This window comes from Fusarium solani (assembly GCF_023522795.1).
Source record: "Fusarium solani strain SB1 chromosome Unknown bctg00000017, whole genome shotgun sequence".
NCBI lineage: Eukaryota > Fungi > Ascomycota > Sordariomycetes > Hypocreales > Nectriaceae > Fusarium > Fusarium solani.
Window position 1 is genome coordinate 99,576 of NW_027072140.1, and position 13,719 is coordinate 113,294.

At 52.8% G+C, this 13,719-nt stretch overlaps 3 protein-coding genes across 3 annotated transcripts; 1 reads left to right on the forward strand and 2 right to left on the reverse strand.

The window, feature by feature from the left end:
- Positions 1 to 11: 11 nt before the first annotated feature.
- On the reverse strand, positions 12 to 2,696 carry MRS44_018739 (uncharacterized protein; the record flags this gene model as incomplete). Its single annotated transcript, XM_065615247.1, has 8 exons — positions 12 to 215; positions 258 to 385; positions 447 to 493; positions 554 to 1,077; positions 1,214 to 1,512; positions 1,575 to 1,669; positions 2,048 to 2,277; positions 2,331 to 2,696. 8 exons carry the CDS (start codon positions 2,694 to 2,696, stop codon positions 12 to 14), a joined length of 1,893 nt encoding a protein of 630 aa, XP_065471319.1.
- Positions 2,697 to 11,076: 8,380 nt separating this feature from the next.
- MRS44_018740 (uncharacterized protein) lies at positions 11,077 to 11,893 on the reverse strand (the record flags this gene model as incomplete). The annotated part of the gene is made up of 3 exons (XM_065615248.1): positions 11,077 to 11,265; positions 11,342 to 11,525; positions 11,844 to 11,893. The coding sequence occupies 3 exons, from the start codon at positions 11,891 to 11,893 to the stop codon at positions 11,077 to 11,079; spliced, it is 423 nt and encodes a 140-aa protein (XP_065471320.1).
- Positions 11,894 to 12,575: 682 nt separating this feature from the next.
- On the forward strand, positions 12,576 to 13,655 carry MRS44_018741 (uncharacterized protein; the record flags this gene model as incomplete). The annotated part of the gene is made up of 1 exon (XM_065615249.1): positions 12,576 to 13,655. The coding sequence occupies one exon, from the start codon at positions 12,576 to 12,578 to the stop codon at positions 13,653 to 13,655; it is 1,080 nt and encodes a 359-aa protein (XP_065471321.1).
- Between the last annotated feature and the right edge of the window lie 64 nt (positions 13,656 to 13,719).

The window sequence follows — 13,719 nt, forward strand, 5'->3', positions numbered from 1 at the left end:
AATAAATGCAGCTATACTACGCAAAGAATCCCCCCTTCGATCTCAGTAATGGTTGCTACGAGCCTTTCCCACCAGGGATCCCTCTCACGAATGGCCTCTGGTAGAACCACTGGAAGCGTTGGCGTCTTGATATCATTGTCGATCCAGCACCAGGTGCGCTTCAGACTCTGTAACAACAAAGGAACGCTCTGATCCAAGCTCATTAGCATCCTGGCCTTGAAGAAATTGTCATGGGTGCAAAAAACATCTCCACTTACACTTCGAACCGGTGTCTTGAGGACTTGCTCAAACCACGTTTGCGACACCTTCTTGTGGTCGGTGCCAATGGCGAGCAAACCCAAGATGAATGCAGGCAGGAGGGGTGCTTGTGCTGTGAAACACGGGCCTGACGTAGGTATGATGCGAATGCATCTCGGGCGAGGTCATCCATTTGGCCGACAACTGACGGATGATTTCGGGGCAATCTTGGGTTTCTGTCAGCGCCGTGGGCCTCCTGAGCCAAGGCAGCGAAGATAAAGGTATACTGATTCAGCAGGTTTCATTCGGTCCTTACCTGAGAAGTCGGCATAACAGGTAGATTATTGCTGTGATCCTCCATGCTTCAGCTGTCACCTCTGCCACCTCCACTTTTGATTCGGTGATCATGACAGTCGACCTGGATCTAATCCATTCGATCGGCTGAGGACTTTCTTTAGTCATCTCCCAGGATTTATGCCCACGGCTCCACTGCCGGGTTGTCTCGAGATCACGGAGAAGGTATTTCGGTGTCATCTGGAAAACAATACTCTCTGGCTTTCGCATAAGGCAACTGACACAATACGACACCTGTGCTATACTATGCAATAGCTGCCTCGACAACCCGCATCCGCCATTGATCTCCAATGTCTCTCGCTCATTGCCGAAAAGTAGCCAGTTAAACTCCGTGGCCCGTTCCGGTAGGTTCAGTAGATCTGCGTCGGGGAGAGGGGCGAGTAGCTGGGAAAAGATCAGGCCGCGGCCGACGATGACAGACAGGGCATCGCGGAGATTACTGCGTTGGACGGCCACGTTCTCCCAAAACGGACCACCGGGATTTGTCTGGTGCAGAAAGTGTTTGTATTGCTTGTAGCCTTCCAGCTAGGATGGAGAGCTAGGTTTTTTATGGCGCTCCTCAACCTGGACAACCTGCAATAGCGTGAGAGTTGAAGGACAGTGATTTAGGATCACCACTTACATGGATTGTGGAAAGAACGACCCCGAGGGTGATAGACTCCTCTCCTTCCCCAGGTCCACTACTCCCTAAGCCATTAAGTAGCTCTTGGTAATACTCAGCAGCCATTGCGTATCGACGGCAAACTGCTTCCCGGATGCACTCGTCTGCTTGGTAATCGTAAATATACATACCAGCCAAGCACCCGATAGCGCTAGCAATCGCATCAGAAACAGCTGTGTTGCTGCGTGCCTGCGCTAGGATTAGGGGCCATGGGTTCGTTTCTGCAAGAACGCTCCTTCCGGTACACCAATTCTTCAGGTCTTCCATCAATGTCAGTATTTGATACTTGAACAGGGGCGAACGGGAAACCATTTCGTCGTACAGAATGTGAATAGCTTCTTGTCAAATCCGTCCTTCTGACTCTGGAGTCCAGAATCCGGCGACGGAGACATCGATCTGCTTTTGCGCGGGTCGGGCCTGATCGAGTTGGGTCCATGTTTGCTTTGCGCGGGTCGTGATGTTTGTTGATGGCACAAATGTCCGGTCTCTGTCGGTTGTCAACGATGATGTAGATCCACTTGCTGTATGGGACGGGTTACGTGAGACCGCAGTCTTCGTCTTGCTAGTACGAAATGGCAGGCGCCCGGAGGCAAGAGCGCCCTCGTTACTGTTCCTCTTCGATCGAGATGATATCCCCAGCGTTGGCAGCCGTCCCGAAGTTTCGGATGGGGGCCAATTCAGCTTGATGTAACCATTTATTTTACCGTCGTTTGGTCGAGAGTATCGAAGATCGTGCTCGTGTAAAATGTCCGGGGAATCTTCAGGCAGAGTGAAAGGACTGTTGAGAGGCCTCACATCAGACGATGTGGTTCTTCAGGGCTCCGCGTCAAGCGAATCTTCAGGTAGAGTGGAAGGACCGTTGGGGGGTCTCGCATTAGGCGATGTGGCTCTCTGGGGCTCCGCGTCAAGCTTTGCAGTTCCATAAGTTGGTTTGGGTTGTAATAGTCGTGGTCGAGGTCAGTGACGGGCTCGTGAATAGGAACACAAAGGCTTGCCTGGTGAGACGGGAGTAGAGCATGGTTTGACTGCGACGGTTGTCAGCACAGTGGTCTACCACGCCATGCCACAATTCTCACACGCTTTCACACGATCGATGAAAGCTTTTTGATTGGGAGCGGTGATCTAGGTGACGAGGCGACGATGCAAGAGGTAGAAGAGGGGTAGACAGCTTGACATGGTTCGCATACTCACCTTGATGAGGCAGTAGGGTAGAAGGATTGGTAGATTCAGCAAGGTGAAAGGTCGAATCTGGCGAAGCTGCTGGTGGCAAGGGCTCGGCAGGGAAGTCAAAGACTTGGGAGTCCCATCCAATGTTGTTGCCGTAGTCGTCACCGTTGCCCTCGTAGCCGTTCGCCCATGGAGGAAGGCCGTTGTGACTCTCAAAGTCAAGCCTGACGCGCTTGGGACATCTGGTCAAAGCATCGGGGCTTGTCAAACACTCCATGAGAACCGACCGTCGTCGCCCTGACAAGGGAGCTAGCGATAAGAGAGCTGAGGTCGGTTTGGGGTGTGCCGCACTCTGTGGGCTGGAGCTGGACAGCAATCACACCGCCTGGACCACCGCCGGTCGAAGAGTTGGTTCGCAGGAGTAGACACAGTGCAATTTCTGGGAAGAAAAAAGACCGGTGAGAATTGAAAGGTGGATTAAGACGAGGGAACAAAAAGGCAACCGCAGGAGAACATGGGTTTATGCGAGGTTCTGAGCTCCGCCTGTCAATAGCAACGATGTACCTATCGCCATCTTGCTGTCGACAATCTCCAATCCTCACGGCTAGGCACAGATCAAGGCGTTGCTGAAGGTATCGATCGAAGGGAAGCGAGGGTGAGACCAATCCTGCCCAATCAGACGGATTTAGCGCGACGATGCCAAGAAGGCCCACAGAAACCGCGACTTTTAGCGCGACGATCAGCGTTCAGGGGTGTTCGGGCCCTGACTATCAAGCAAACTGTCAAGGGGTTTAGTGGGCCCCCATGCCCTGCAGGAGTTAGCGGGGGGGGCCCCTTGGCACTCGCACTAAAAATCGCGGATGTGGTGGGTAGGTATGTCACGAGAACCTTGTCCCCAAGGCTGAGAGCCCATACCCGACGTGCATCGCACGCCCTCTCTTTTGTTTGCAAAGCGGGAGAGGTCGGGAGGAGCTAAAATAAGAAACGCTAGGAACCCGCCGGTATTGTTTGGAGTGCACGAGGGGCAGGCCTCGTTGTGGTGGCCGTGCCGGGTGGCCAGCTTCACCCTCATCTTGGGCTGCGCTGGGTGGCTGAGTATAGAACTGTTTGGGGGGTGGGCGAAATAGGCCTGCCTATGGACTAGGCACGAGTAGACAATCCTGAGGAAATGCTGAACGAGGACATCCGCGACGAGGGAGGGTAGCCTACCCAGAGCACGACCGGTGTATGCGGCAGGACTTGTTCCCTTTCATCGTCATCCTGCGGTTCTACGCAGCCAATGTAAGCGCGCTTGCTTGATTGACCCGTTGTCCGAGTCGTGGCTACCACAAGATGAATGTGTCAGGCCCGTGGGAACCAACCAAGCCACAACGCATCAACACCCAGACGCCGCCCCAGGAGCAGATACCAGTTGGGGAGCGGTACGTGACCCGACTTGATTTACAAACAGGGCTTGGTGGAGCAAGCTCGATGAGGCAAAAGTGCCCGAGTTACTCGCACTGGGCTCGGGGGACAACAGCGCTAAGATGGGTAGAGGCTCACCCGCCCCCTGCCAGGCCACGGTCTATGAGCCAATTCCCTTTACTCCGATCAAGAATTGTACACCTGTGCTCTCCAGCGCATGCTCAGAAGGTCTGAGGGCTTGCTTCCTCCGTTTGGGCGCCGCAGCAGTCGGCACGTCACTCTCTCCTACTACTGCACCTCCACAGCCTGGCCAGGAGGGATGTGCCTTGAAGAGGTATCAAGAGTCACCCCTAACCCAACTGACACCGCTCTCTCTCTCCTCATCACCAAACTCTCCTTCTCCTCTACCGTTCAGACAATCATCTTATCACTTTGTGGCCGGCATCATTGCCCTCTGTCTATCATCTATTGTTGCTCCTTTTTGCCAAGGCAAGCTACTCCGAAGGTTACTGTACCACAGTTTTGCTGACCTCTCTACTCACAGCGCACGAAATGTCCGCTCCGAAGAAGCCCGGTGAAGAGGTCCTGCAAATTGGGGCTCAGATCATCACGTTAGATGCTCAGCTGGGGCAGTGTCTTGATAAGGAGGAATACGGCACGATGCTTGATGACGAAAACGCCGCAGAACGTATCAACACACGACTGAAGTACATCGCCGAGTCGGCTAAGTATAAAGTCGGTGAAAATGACACCACCAAACCGCACAAATTGCTCGACATTCTCTTCGGAAAATTTAATGACCCTAAAGTGGGCCTCCCTTTAAGAAAGGTTTCATTCAAAAAGACGTCTCCTGAAAACGAGACGATGGGAGGGCCCAAGGACCGCGACTGGCTGACTCTGGTACACGCTATTGGTGTTACCTGCGGGAGTAAGGGCGAATATCCTGATTTTGAGGGTCACTCTGTCAGGAGCTGGGCGAAATGCTATTTCAAGGAACACGGGGGAATGCCGGAGTATAAGGATGGAATGGGCGTTTTCCCTCAGTGATACAAGAGCGGGCTGCCAAACACCGAGATCGTAGACAAATGTAGTTACCTCCATGTATCTCTCAACAACACTGTCCTATGATCTATGCTGTTGTAACTTAAACTAGTTAGAATGAAACGCATTTACCTGTGCGCGCATTGACATCAGGGATGATACCGTAGCTCCTACTGAAAATAGTGCTTGTCGGAGGGTCAGAGATACCACTGGTATGGTCATGTCATTTTCCAACGCAACGAGAGGCTTATGATGGAATAATACCGAGTCAGGCGTCGTCAAAAGCGAAGCTATTGAAGAGAAAAAGAATATGAGCCAATAAACAACTATAGAATACATAAACTAAGAGCAGTTTTTGTCCCTACCCAGGCCTCAAGCTGGGGATTCACTCGATCGCTTCTTCCCCCTGACTCACTTTCTGGCTCCGACGGCTTCTCACTCCGTAAGAATCGAGTGCGGCGTAGAACTCAGTCCAGTCCTCTAGTAACATTGCCATAGAACTGTGGTGTGACGAGCCTGAAGCGCATCCTGGAGTCGTCGTTCCGTGCCTTGCTCCGCCGTCATATGAACAGCGAACATGGACATGCGTGCGCAGCTCGAGGGGAGGACAGTGCGCATACACAAGATGACGCCGATCCCTCATTCCAGCGCAGCGCGCGACCCGAAACATCAAAACTTAGTAGTGCTGGCATTGTAGAACGTGATGGTCTGTGGTATAGTTTCAAGCAGGGTCGATTCCAGTGCGCTCCAGAAGGAACCACTCAGGCTAACAACTCCGGGAACGTTCGTTGGGTTGACCACGTTGAGAAAGGCCGCCTTGCGGTGTAGTAAGTGTGCGAGGATGGCCGTCCGCTTCTGCTCGTCGCATGATGCTTGAACTTTTGCCATCTGCAGGCCCGTATATTGGGTATCCCGCTACTCCAGCGGAGGAGCCTGGTGGCTAGAAGCAAGTCCAGATCCTCGCAGACTGGTCCCAGATCTTGCTAGGCTGGGTTTGGCTCTTTGTTGTCGAACGCCAGAGAAATGCTCCGTCCGGAAGCTCTTGCTATGTGTGGCACATATGGATCAATCACTACATCGGACCGCGGGAGCTGCAGGACAATGACCAAATGTAGTGTCGCCCCTGGCAAGCTACTCGGCCTAATCAAGGGTAGGAAGATGCGGAACTTCTTCACCCACGGTAAGACACCCCCAACTGCTCGGGTCTCATCGCTGGAACTGCGGTTCCGCCTTGTAGGATGTGGACTTGTTGCCCCCTTCGTTGCCGCTGTCACTCCCCATCGGCGCTGTTACCGAACCGGATGTCGCCCCTTCTATCATGCCAGGCAAACATGACGAGAAGAGCGACTTGAAGGAAGCATCGGAAACCCGTGGCCACGGCATTGTAGACCGTATCAACTTCCGAGGGGCGGGGCACAGCTATAAGTTCGACAATAAAGAGCATCTCCTACAAGACCATGGTGGCACAGGACCGCAGGGGGGCATGTCAGGCCGGCTTCCCCGCCTCCTTGTTTTCGTGCTTCAGGGCCAAGAGAGAGTCGATCTAGTACAGGAGCGCGAGGGTATATAGGATCGTTGTCGCCACGGACCGAGCGTCGGGTAACTTGCCAGACTGGATGGTAAGAACTGTTATCAAGCCTATGTCGGTCGCTGAGACGGGGAATATGGCAGCCAAAAGCCAGAGAAAAGGTCTGGCATTACGCTTGCGCGTTTTGGCCTGCTTAGACTGAGCTCTGGGGAAGTAGAGGCAGGCTGTTGCGGCGGGGGTAGTCTGAGAGACCTCGAGGACGGCTAGGAGGTTCCATATGATGTTGAGCTCGGAAAGGTCGGGGGAAGGGTGATAAGAACGGGAGGCGCGGGGGGGTATGACCAAGTCTGTAAAACTGTTAGATCTTGACCTATTTTTTGTAATATCCTGTGAAAGCAAAGAAAGCTCACTGGCATAGAGTAAAGATTGAAGCCGCAAGCTAGATAGCATCCACCCACAAACCACTTCCAAATGGCTCCTGCCTACGGACGCATCGGGAGGCAGCGCCTAAGGATGCCTGTGTCGCTACAAAGCTGGAGACGTTCAGGCCTAGGGATCTGCGGCTTGCGTATCTCTTGAAGTCAATATAGTCGAGCAGACCGAGCTCTTGGTCCTGTTGTCAAGTTTGGCGACGTGGGCGTGGCACAGGGCAGTCCTGAATCTCAGGAGTTATCGTGACATCGTGGAAGCATGTTCCATGCCGGTTAACAGGGTAGAGACCAAAGGCCCTCCCAATCCTGCGGGTACCAGAGGAAATGGTTGTCTTGGAAAGTCTTGCAGTGGATGACAGTCTTTCTTTCTTTTTTCTTCTGGGCAGTTTCCCCAGAGTGAAAATGGCTGGGCTTTCACAGTGCCTCAGACTGACGAGGATGTTGCGGCACTGTTTTGCAGGCTCACCCTGACAAGCCAATATCCGCCGCAGACTCGCAAACAAATGACTTATCCGGATCTGATCAAATACTCGCCAAGACGTTGGACCCAAGCCGCCAATTGGACATCATGGTCCTGCTTGACGCTTGTGAGGTAGCGGTGAAGCAGGGGGGGTACGTCTGGAAGAAGCGCGAAATCTCATGCGCCTGACACTGGACAAGCCGGATACAGTGCTTGATGGGATGAGGTGGGGGGTGCAAAAGTTCATCCGAATGATGGACGAGCTCCACCTGTACGGTGTTGTCGGACTCCGTACGTATGAGCTCGCGGTTCGCCGTCGTTCGTTTCCCCCCCAGCCTGATTTGGCCATCCGGATGCTGAGTACCCAGGTGCAGCAAATGCGCTCTCCAAGGTGGCGAACTTTACCAAGCGGCACATGGAAATTCTTCAGGGGAGTACCAGAACATCTATCGACCACAGAGATCATTTGATTCGACCTGCCTGCGCGTTCCCAATATCGTTTACGTTCTTTTCGCTGGACGCTTTAGGTGAGAAACGTCAATAAGTAAATAAAAGGCGCTGTGTTAATCGGGAAGCCGTGATGCCATTGAAGGAGCGCATCGATTGCATGGCCAAGATGCACTGGGTGAACGGTTCACTTTCCGAGTTGACACTTTCTGCATATTTATCTCTCTAGACACTGCTTTTAGGGAAGTCCAGAACATGGCTGGTAGGGAGGTGGTCAGCCTAGCACCACTCCTCCAGCGCCCCGGCCTCCTTGATTTGTTCCCAAAGCTGCTCGACTGTCTCAAGGCCAAGGTTGGTGGATTCTCAACGCGGTCTTCCCCTACCCACGCTGACCAGGTCAAAGCACAGCCTGATCGCCTCGGTCGCCGAGAGTCGGGGATGGAGGGTTGTCAATATGGATCATTGGAAGCCACAGGTGTTTCGGCTTGAGCCAAATGCGACCTTTCCAGTATCCCAAGGCCACCTCAACACCGTCGTACTCCTTCAGGAGTGTGGAATGGTCACCCTAGCTGATCACAATGGCAGGGAGCTAAGGTGGCAGCCGGACCAACTACTCTGTTACGCCGGGCAGAGTGTGCATCACAGGAACGAGAGGGACAGACCCCTTTGCCTATTGATTCAGCTAGAGGTAGAGGAAAATTGACACTGTTAGGTCTGGAAGCGCCACGTTGATGATCCTGTTTGATGAACTGGGAAGGGGTGCGGACAGCCGAGGGATCAGGCGAGAGAAGACGAAAGCATGCTAGCTAGATAGGGATGCTCAACGCTACTCATGCAAGACGTATCCACTCACTAGTGAGTCAATCCAACAACCATAGGCCCAAGACAGCCACACGATGATGCTACAGACCGAATCTTACAGGTGTTACTAATGGGCCAAAGCATGGCAAGATTGGGGGCGGTCATGATGGCAGTTGAGTCCCAATTCCGTCCACCCCCAGTCTCGACCGCCCCCAGTTATCGCAGAGCCGCTTAGAACGTCCATTGGTGTGGTGTTTTCCATGGTGTGGATGTTTTCTTCACTCCAACCAACAGGCGGCGGTCTTCTCAGGCAGTTCCCCCTAATCTGGGAGGCTAGCGGGGGAGAAAATACACGAGGCTGAATCGACTGTGCCCTCACCTCCCTGAGTCTCGCGTTTTATGCCCCCCGCTGGGGAGGCCACAGAGGGATAGAACACACCCACAGGCAAGTTTCCTCCACTCTTCAAGAACAATCTCCTACCTCTGTTGGGCTCTAATTCCTTCTAGAGAGCCCTCGACCGATGGCTTACCCGTGAATCGCCACCCTTCAGCTTCCCGCCGCCGAGTTCCCCATCCCGGAGCTGCTATCACCGAGTCGTCCACCCCAAGTATCCCACCCCCGACTCTCCCTCCGTCGACTCATATGTCTTGTTGCTGTACCGCGACCCATGGCAAGCAATGTCCCGTCAGTCATCTCAGGCCCGGCAGCGCAGCGGCATTGACCAGCGCCAGTCATTCAAGGCCAGTACTACAGTCTCTAAACCCCGTGATTCATCTGGCTCCGCTAATCGGTATCATGGCAGACCCTCTGAACACGATTGGCCATGACGCCCAGTTCGCCGAGTCTCGCGACGATGCTGTGACCACGAAAACGAAGGCACGATAGGTTTTCCAAGGCGATGACCGGACTATGAATGAGATGATCGTCCTCTCCCAATCCAAAATCCATCCTCCAGGCCAATCGGTCTTTATCCCGTACCACCCTTGGGCGATACTACCACGAGGGTTTCTATCAGCCGGAACAATTACAGCATGGCTATGAGCCTTGTTCATCCCCTCGCCGATCGAGCATATAATCCCTTATAGGCCAATGAATGAGATGGTCCTCTCCCAATCCAAAATCCATCCTCCACTGGCGCCGGGCCAACGTCCTACCTATCATTGATCACCGCTACTGTCTGGAGAGACTTTTTCGGAACGATATTGCGCCCTAAGAAGGCACTTTCTATACTGCGTGGAATCCTTCCAGGGCGCACCCTATCTGACAGTCACGGAAACCGTGTTGTCGGCGAAGCGTGGTACTTCTTGGAAACAAGGGAAACAGAATGCATAGATAGTGGGCAGAGTTCTGTGAAGTATGGCAGAGGCTCAGGGGCAGACTAATGGATAGTAGGATCACCGTGTTCGAGTCATGAGGGGAATCAATTCAAGATGGCGCGCAGGCTTCCATGCCACGTCGCCAGCATCTCTTTCTGCGCAGTAACTTGCTCGGGATAGAAAGTCAACGCCGCTCCTATTGCTTCTTTTGTGCTTTATTGCCGTATCCCGTAGATCGTATCCCGACCTTGCTGTGAAACTATGTTGCATACCTGGGTTGCAGACTCATACCGTCACTTTGCGGACTGTCATGATGATTTCGTTCTTGGACACACAGAGATCAACATCTCTATTAAGAGTGACGTGAATTCGTGTCATATAAGACGGCAGAATCGATATCTTTTTTCGAGATGTAGATAGAGAACCTCGCGTCCTGCCCATTATGGACGACGCTTTCGCCGATCCAAGGAAGCTACAACATCCTGAGTCACAGCCGCAGTCCAAAGCCAGTTGAGCCACTGATTCAATCAGTGTGCTCGAAACATTCCCGAGAGCCTTGCCCAATCAAGGGAGAAGAGCATTGAGATGATAAAAAGCTGCACATCCAAGACAGGGTCGATCAACTGCATCATGGGCTCACATTGCACAGGATTACTCGCGTAGAGTGTGCCGAGATAAACTCACAGGTACCTTTATAAGCATTTGCTGATGATTACACTGTTCTGCTCAAAGAAACCCGATCGCAGATCCACGCCATCATCTTCGTCGCCCTGGCAGAGGTCGCGATTGGATTGGGCTCTCAGGTGAGAGCGATCAATGGCATGGTGACTGAGTGATGGGGTCTCGTAGAAGCATGGAGAGCAATGAGACTTGGTATGAGAAGATAGATCAAGGCCTCAGATGAGCTCCGACGGTCACGGCTTGGCCTTGCGGATGAGTTGCCTTTCCGACACGCGTGATCCAGAAGACTTGGCCCAAGGCGGTACCTAATTTATCCACATAGGGAAGAACATCATCCACACCAAAACGGAAAGTCCACTGGTGAGGATGTCAGAGTCCTCAGAGAGATTCAAGTCATTGAAGAACACGCGGTGCTTCAAGATATAAGAGTATAATAAAATATACCGAAAAACTCCTATAGAATACACAGACCAAGTGTGGCTCTTTGTTCCCACCCAGTCCTCAAGTTATAGATTCACTCAACCTCTTCTTCCACCTAGCCCACTTTCTAGCTCCGATGGCTTCTCGCCCCTTGAGAATCGAAGGCAGCGTAGAGCTCGCGCCAGTCTTCTGGCGACATTGCCCTGAGTTCTGCTATCGTCGGAAGGTAGAGTTCGCCGTCCTCGTCTAGGAACTTATTCCTCGTCGGTGCAGAACCAGTGTTGGCTTCCTTAGTCGCTCTAAGGATTGAATCATGCTAAACAACCGTCATGTAACTATTGATACATTTGTCTTGCAGAGCATGAGAAGCCTTTGTTTTGTCACAAGCTTACCTCTAATGAGCCGTCCTTTTCACTCCTCAGCTGTGCCACTGTTCTGTTAGTCTTGACAGCCTGTCGAGTAAACCCATTCGCATGACGGCCTCCCAGAGTTGAAGTATCTGGTGCATTCGCTTCAGCAGCTATCCGTCGCTGGTAACCTGTAGCCGTTTCCCCTTCGAAGCAAGGTTCGGGGTGCCTGGCTGCTCCGTGTTAGTAATCGCTCCTCTCGTAATTCCACCCCCAGATCAGCCATACAAATGGCATTCAATATTAACATGTATAATTACCTGGTTCAGTGGCGGTCGTCACCACAGAATCGTGCATGAAACTGGCTGACGTGAGGCGTTGGATATTCCCAAGTGCAGGCCCACGTTTGACTTGTTGTCTATCTGGGCTCGCAGCTCGGTGGCCATTGTGCCCATGTAGATATTCCATGATAGTGCAGAGTACAGAGTTACAGAATATGGGTGTAGCGTGATATAAATACTTTGGACTTGGCACCCACAACACAAACCTGCGTGTCCACGTGGGGTCGGCTAATCCTGATACCTCCTCTGTCGCCATGGTTAAGGCATCCCGTATCTTTATTCTATATTAAGAGTTATGTTTGAGGCTGGCGACGCGCGGAGCGTCAGATTTTTGGCAGTGCTACTGTTGCCGGTGGCGTGAAGGTAGCCCGATGTGTAATTTTAATGATTAATTATAGATACAGCTGCTTTCTCAATACTTGTATGTCAAGCAAGTCATGAGGGGTGGGTTGTCGTTGTTGCTGAAAGGTGCCGCAAGGTCACCACCGTACGACAAACTAGCACCCTGTAATGTAGAAGAGAACGTAATAAATTTCACCGCGGAGCACAACAGTTCGCACATCCAGAAGATGATCGTTCCTTGTTGTTCCCTGCTCCTGCCACTCTAACAACACCTGCGAGGTTTCGCAGCGGGCCAGATAAGTGACTCCGGTCTAGCCATCTACAACCTAGCCTGCTTGGCCATGCGCTGACAAGACTCGTCGATGCACGTCCGCATCCCATCGCTGCCACATGATCACCGTTGGTGGGGGCCCTTCTACACGCGCCTACCAACGTTCCGCGAGCCCATCGGCTTTATAAAACATCGGTTATTCACTCGGATTGTCTTCACTACCCGCGACATTTCCGCTTCGAGCCACTCATCACGAATCTTTCCCACTGCCAGTAATCGATTGTCTTGTCCACTTTCCTTGCCCGTCTGCGGCTCGGCTAATATCATGCTTGTGCCACTTCTTCCTGCCTCGGCTGCTCCATTCGCTCCCCGAGCCTCGTCCGTCAGTGTCGTCCTGGGTTCAAAGGTTGAGCCTTGGCTCACACAAACCCTCAAGCGCATCAACCGAGAAGAGCAGCGTCGCCACAACCGAGTAAAGCAGCGTCGCCTCAACAGTGCCCCTCAGCACCAAGGATACCTCACTGAGACTCTATCGTCACCCAATGCCATTTGGACCCTAGCTTCGATCATGCTCCCTAGTACTCCCGAGGCCGACTTTAAGGGTGACGCCAACAACCTCTTCGTCGGGGCCATCATGAATTACAAGATCATTCACATTGAGGGATACGTCGTGTGTATCGATATGGTTTTGCGCAACAAGCTCACCTACAAGCTCACCAAAGATACCATCGACACCCTCATCGAGCACCACAGGGAGGTCTACTGCGTCGACGTGGCCAACACCTGCGATGGGGAGCAGCGGTGCAAGAAGCTTCATGAGGAGTTTGTTCAGACCATTAACAAATTTGTCTTCCACGCCGACGTCTCGGCTCTCGAAGGACTCGAAGAGGGTGGAACTGGCGAACTTCTCAATGGCGAGAGCGAAAAAGTGAAGAATAAAATCCTCTCTCTCATGGAACATCCTCACCCGCGCGTTGGTGATGTCACCCAACAGACTCCGGTGTTTCCTAAGGACAACGCGTGGCTGCAACATGGCATGCCGAGTAGCCAGCTGCCTGTTGAGCTGTGGGGAGTGCCCTCTTCGAGCTCCAGCGTTGCTTCACCTGCTAGCACCGATAACTGTCTCGTCTGTGTGTCTATGGCACAAAGCAATCCGGCGCCTGCCCCCGCTTTCACCCAGCCGCACTCAACAACCCACCTCTCCTACAATTTGCCTCAGGAGACGGCCCTCATCTTTGCCCTGTCCCTCTCCAGTATGTCGGCTGCTACACATTACGGCGTTGGCATGGCAATGTCTGGAATGGGTGACAGTTGCAGTTTCTGCTCGGGTCAATGCCAGGAGTGTGCGGCTATGCATGTCTTTACCATAGCCCGAGGCGACAGCCTCTCCTCAGTGGTGGTGTGATCGAGCAAATACGCTTCTTTTCCCTTATCCATGCCCAAAGCTCTCGGTTAGTTGAGGCCTCGTG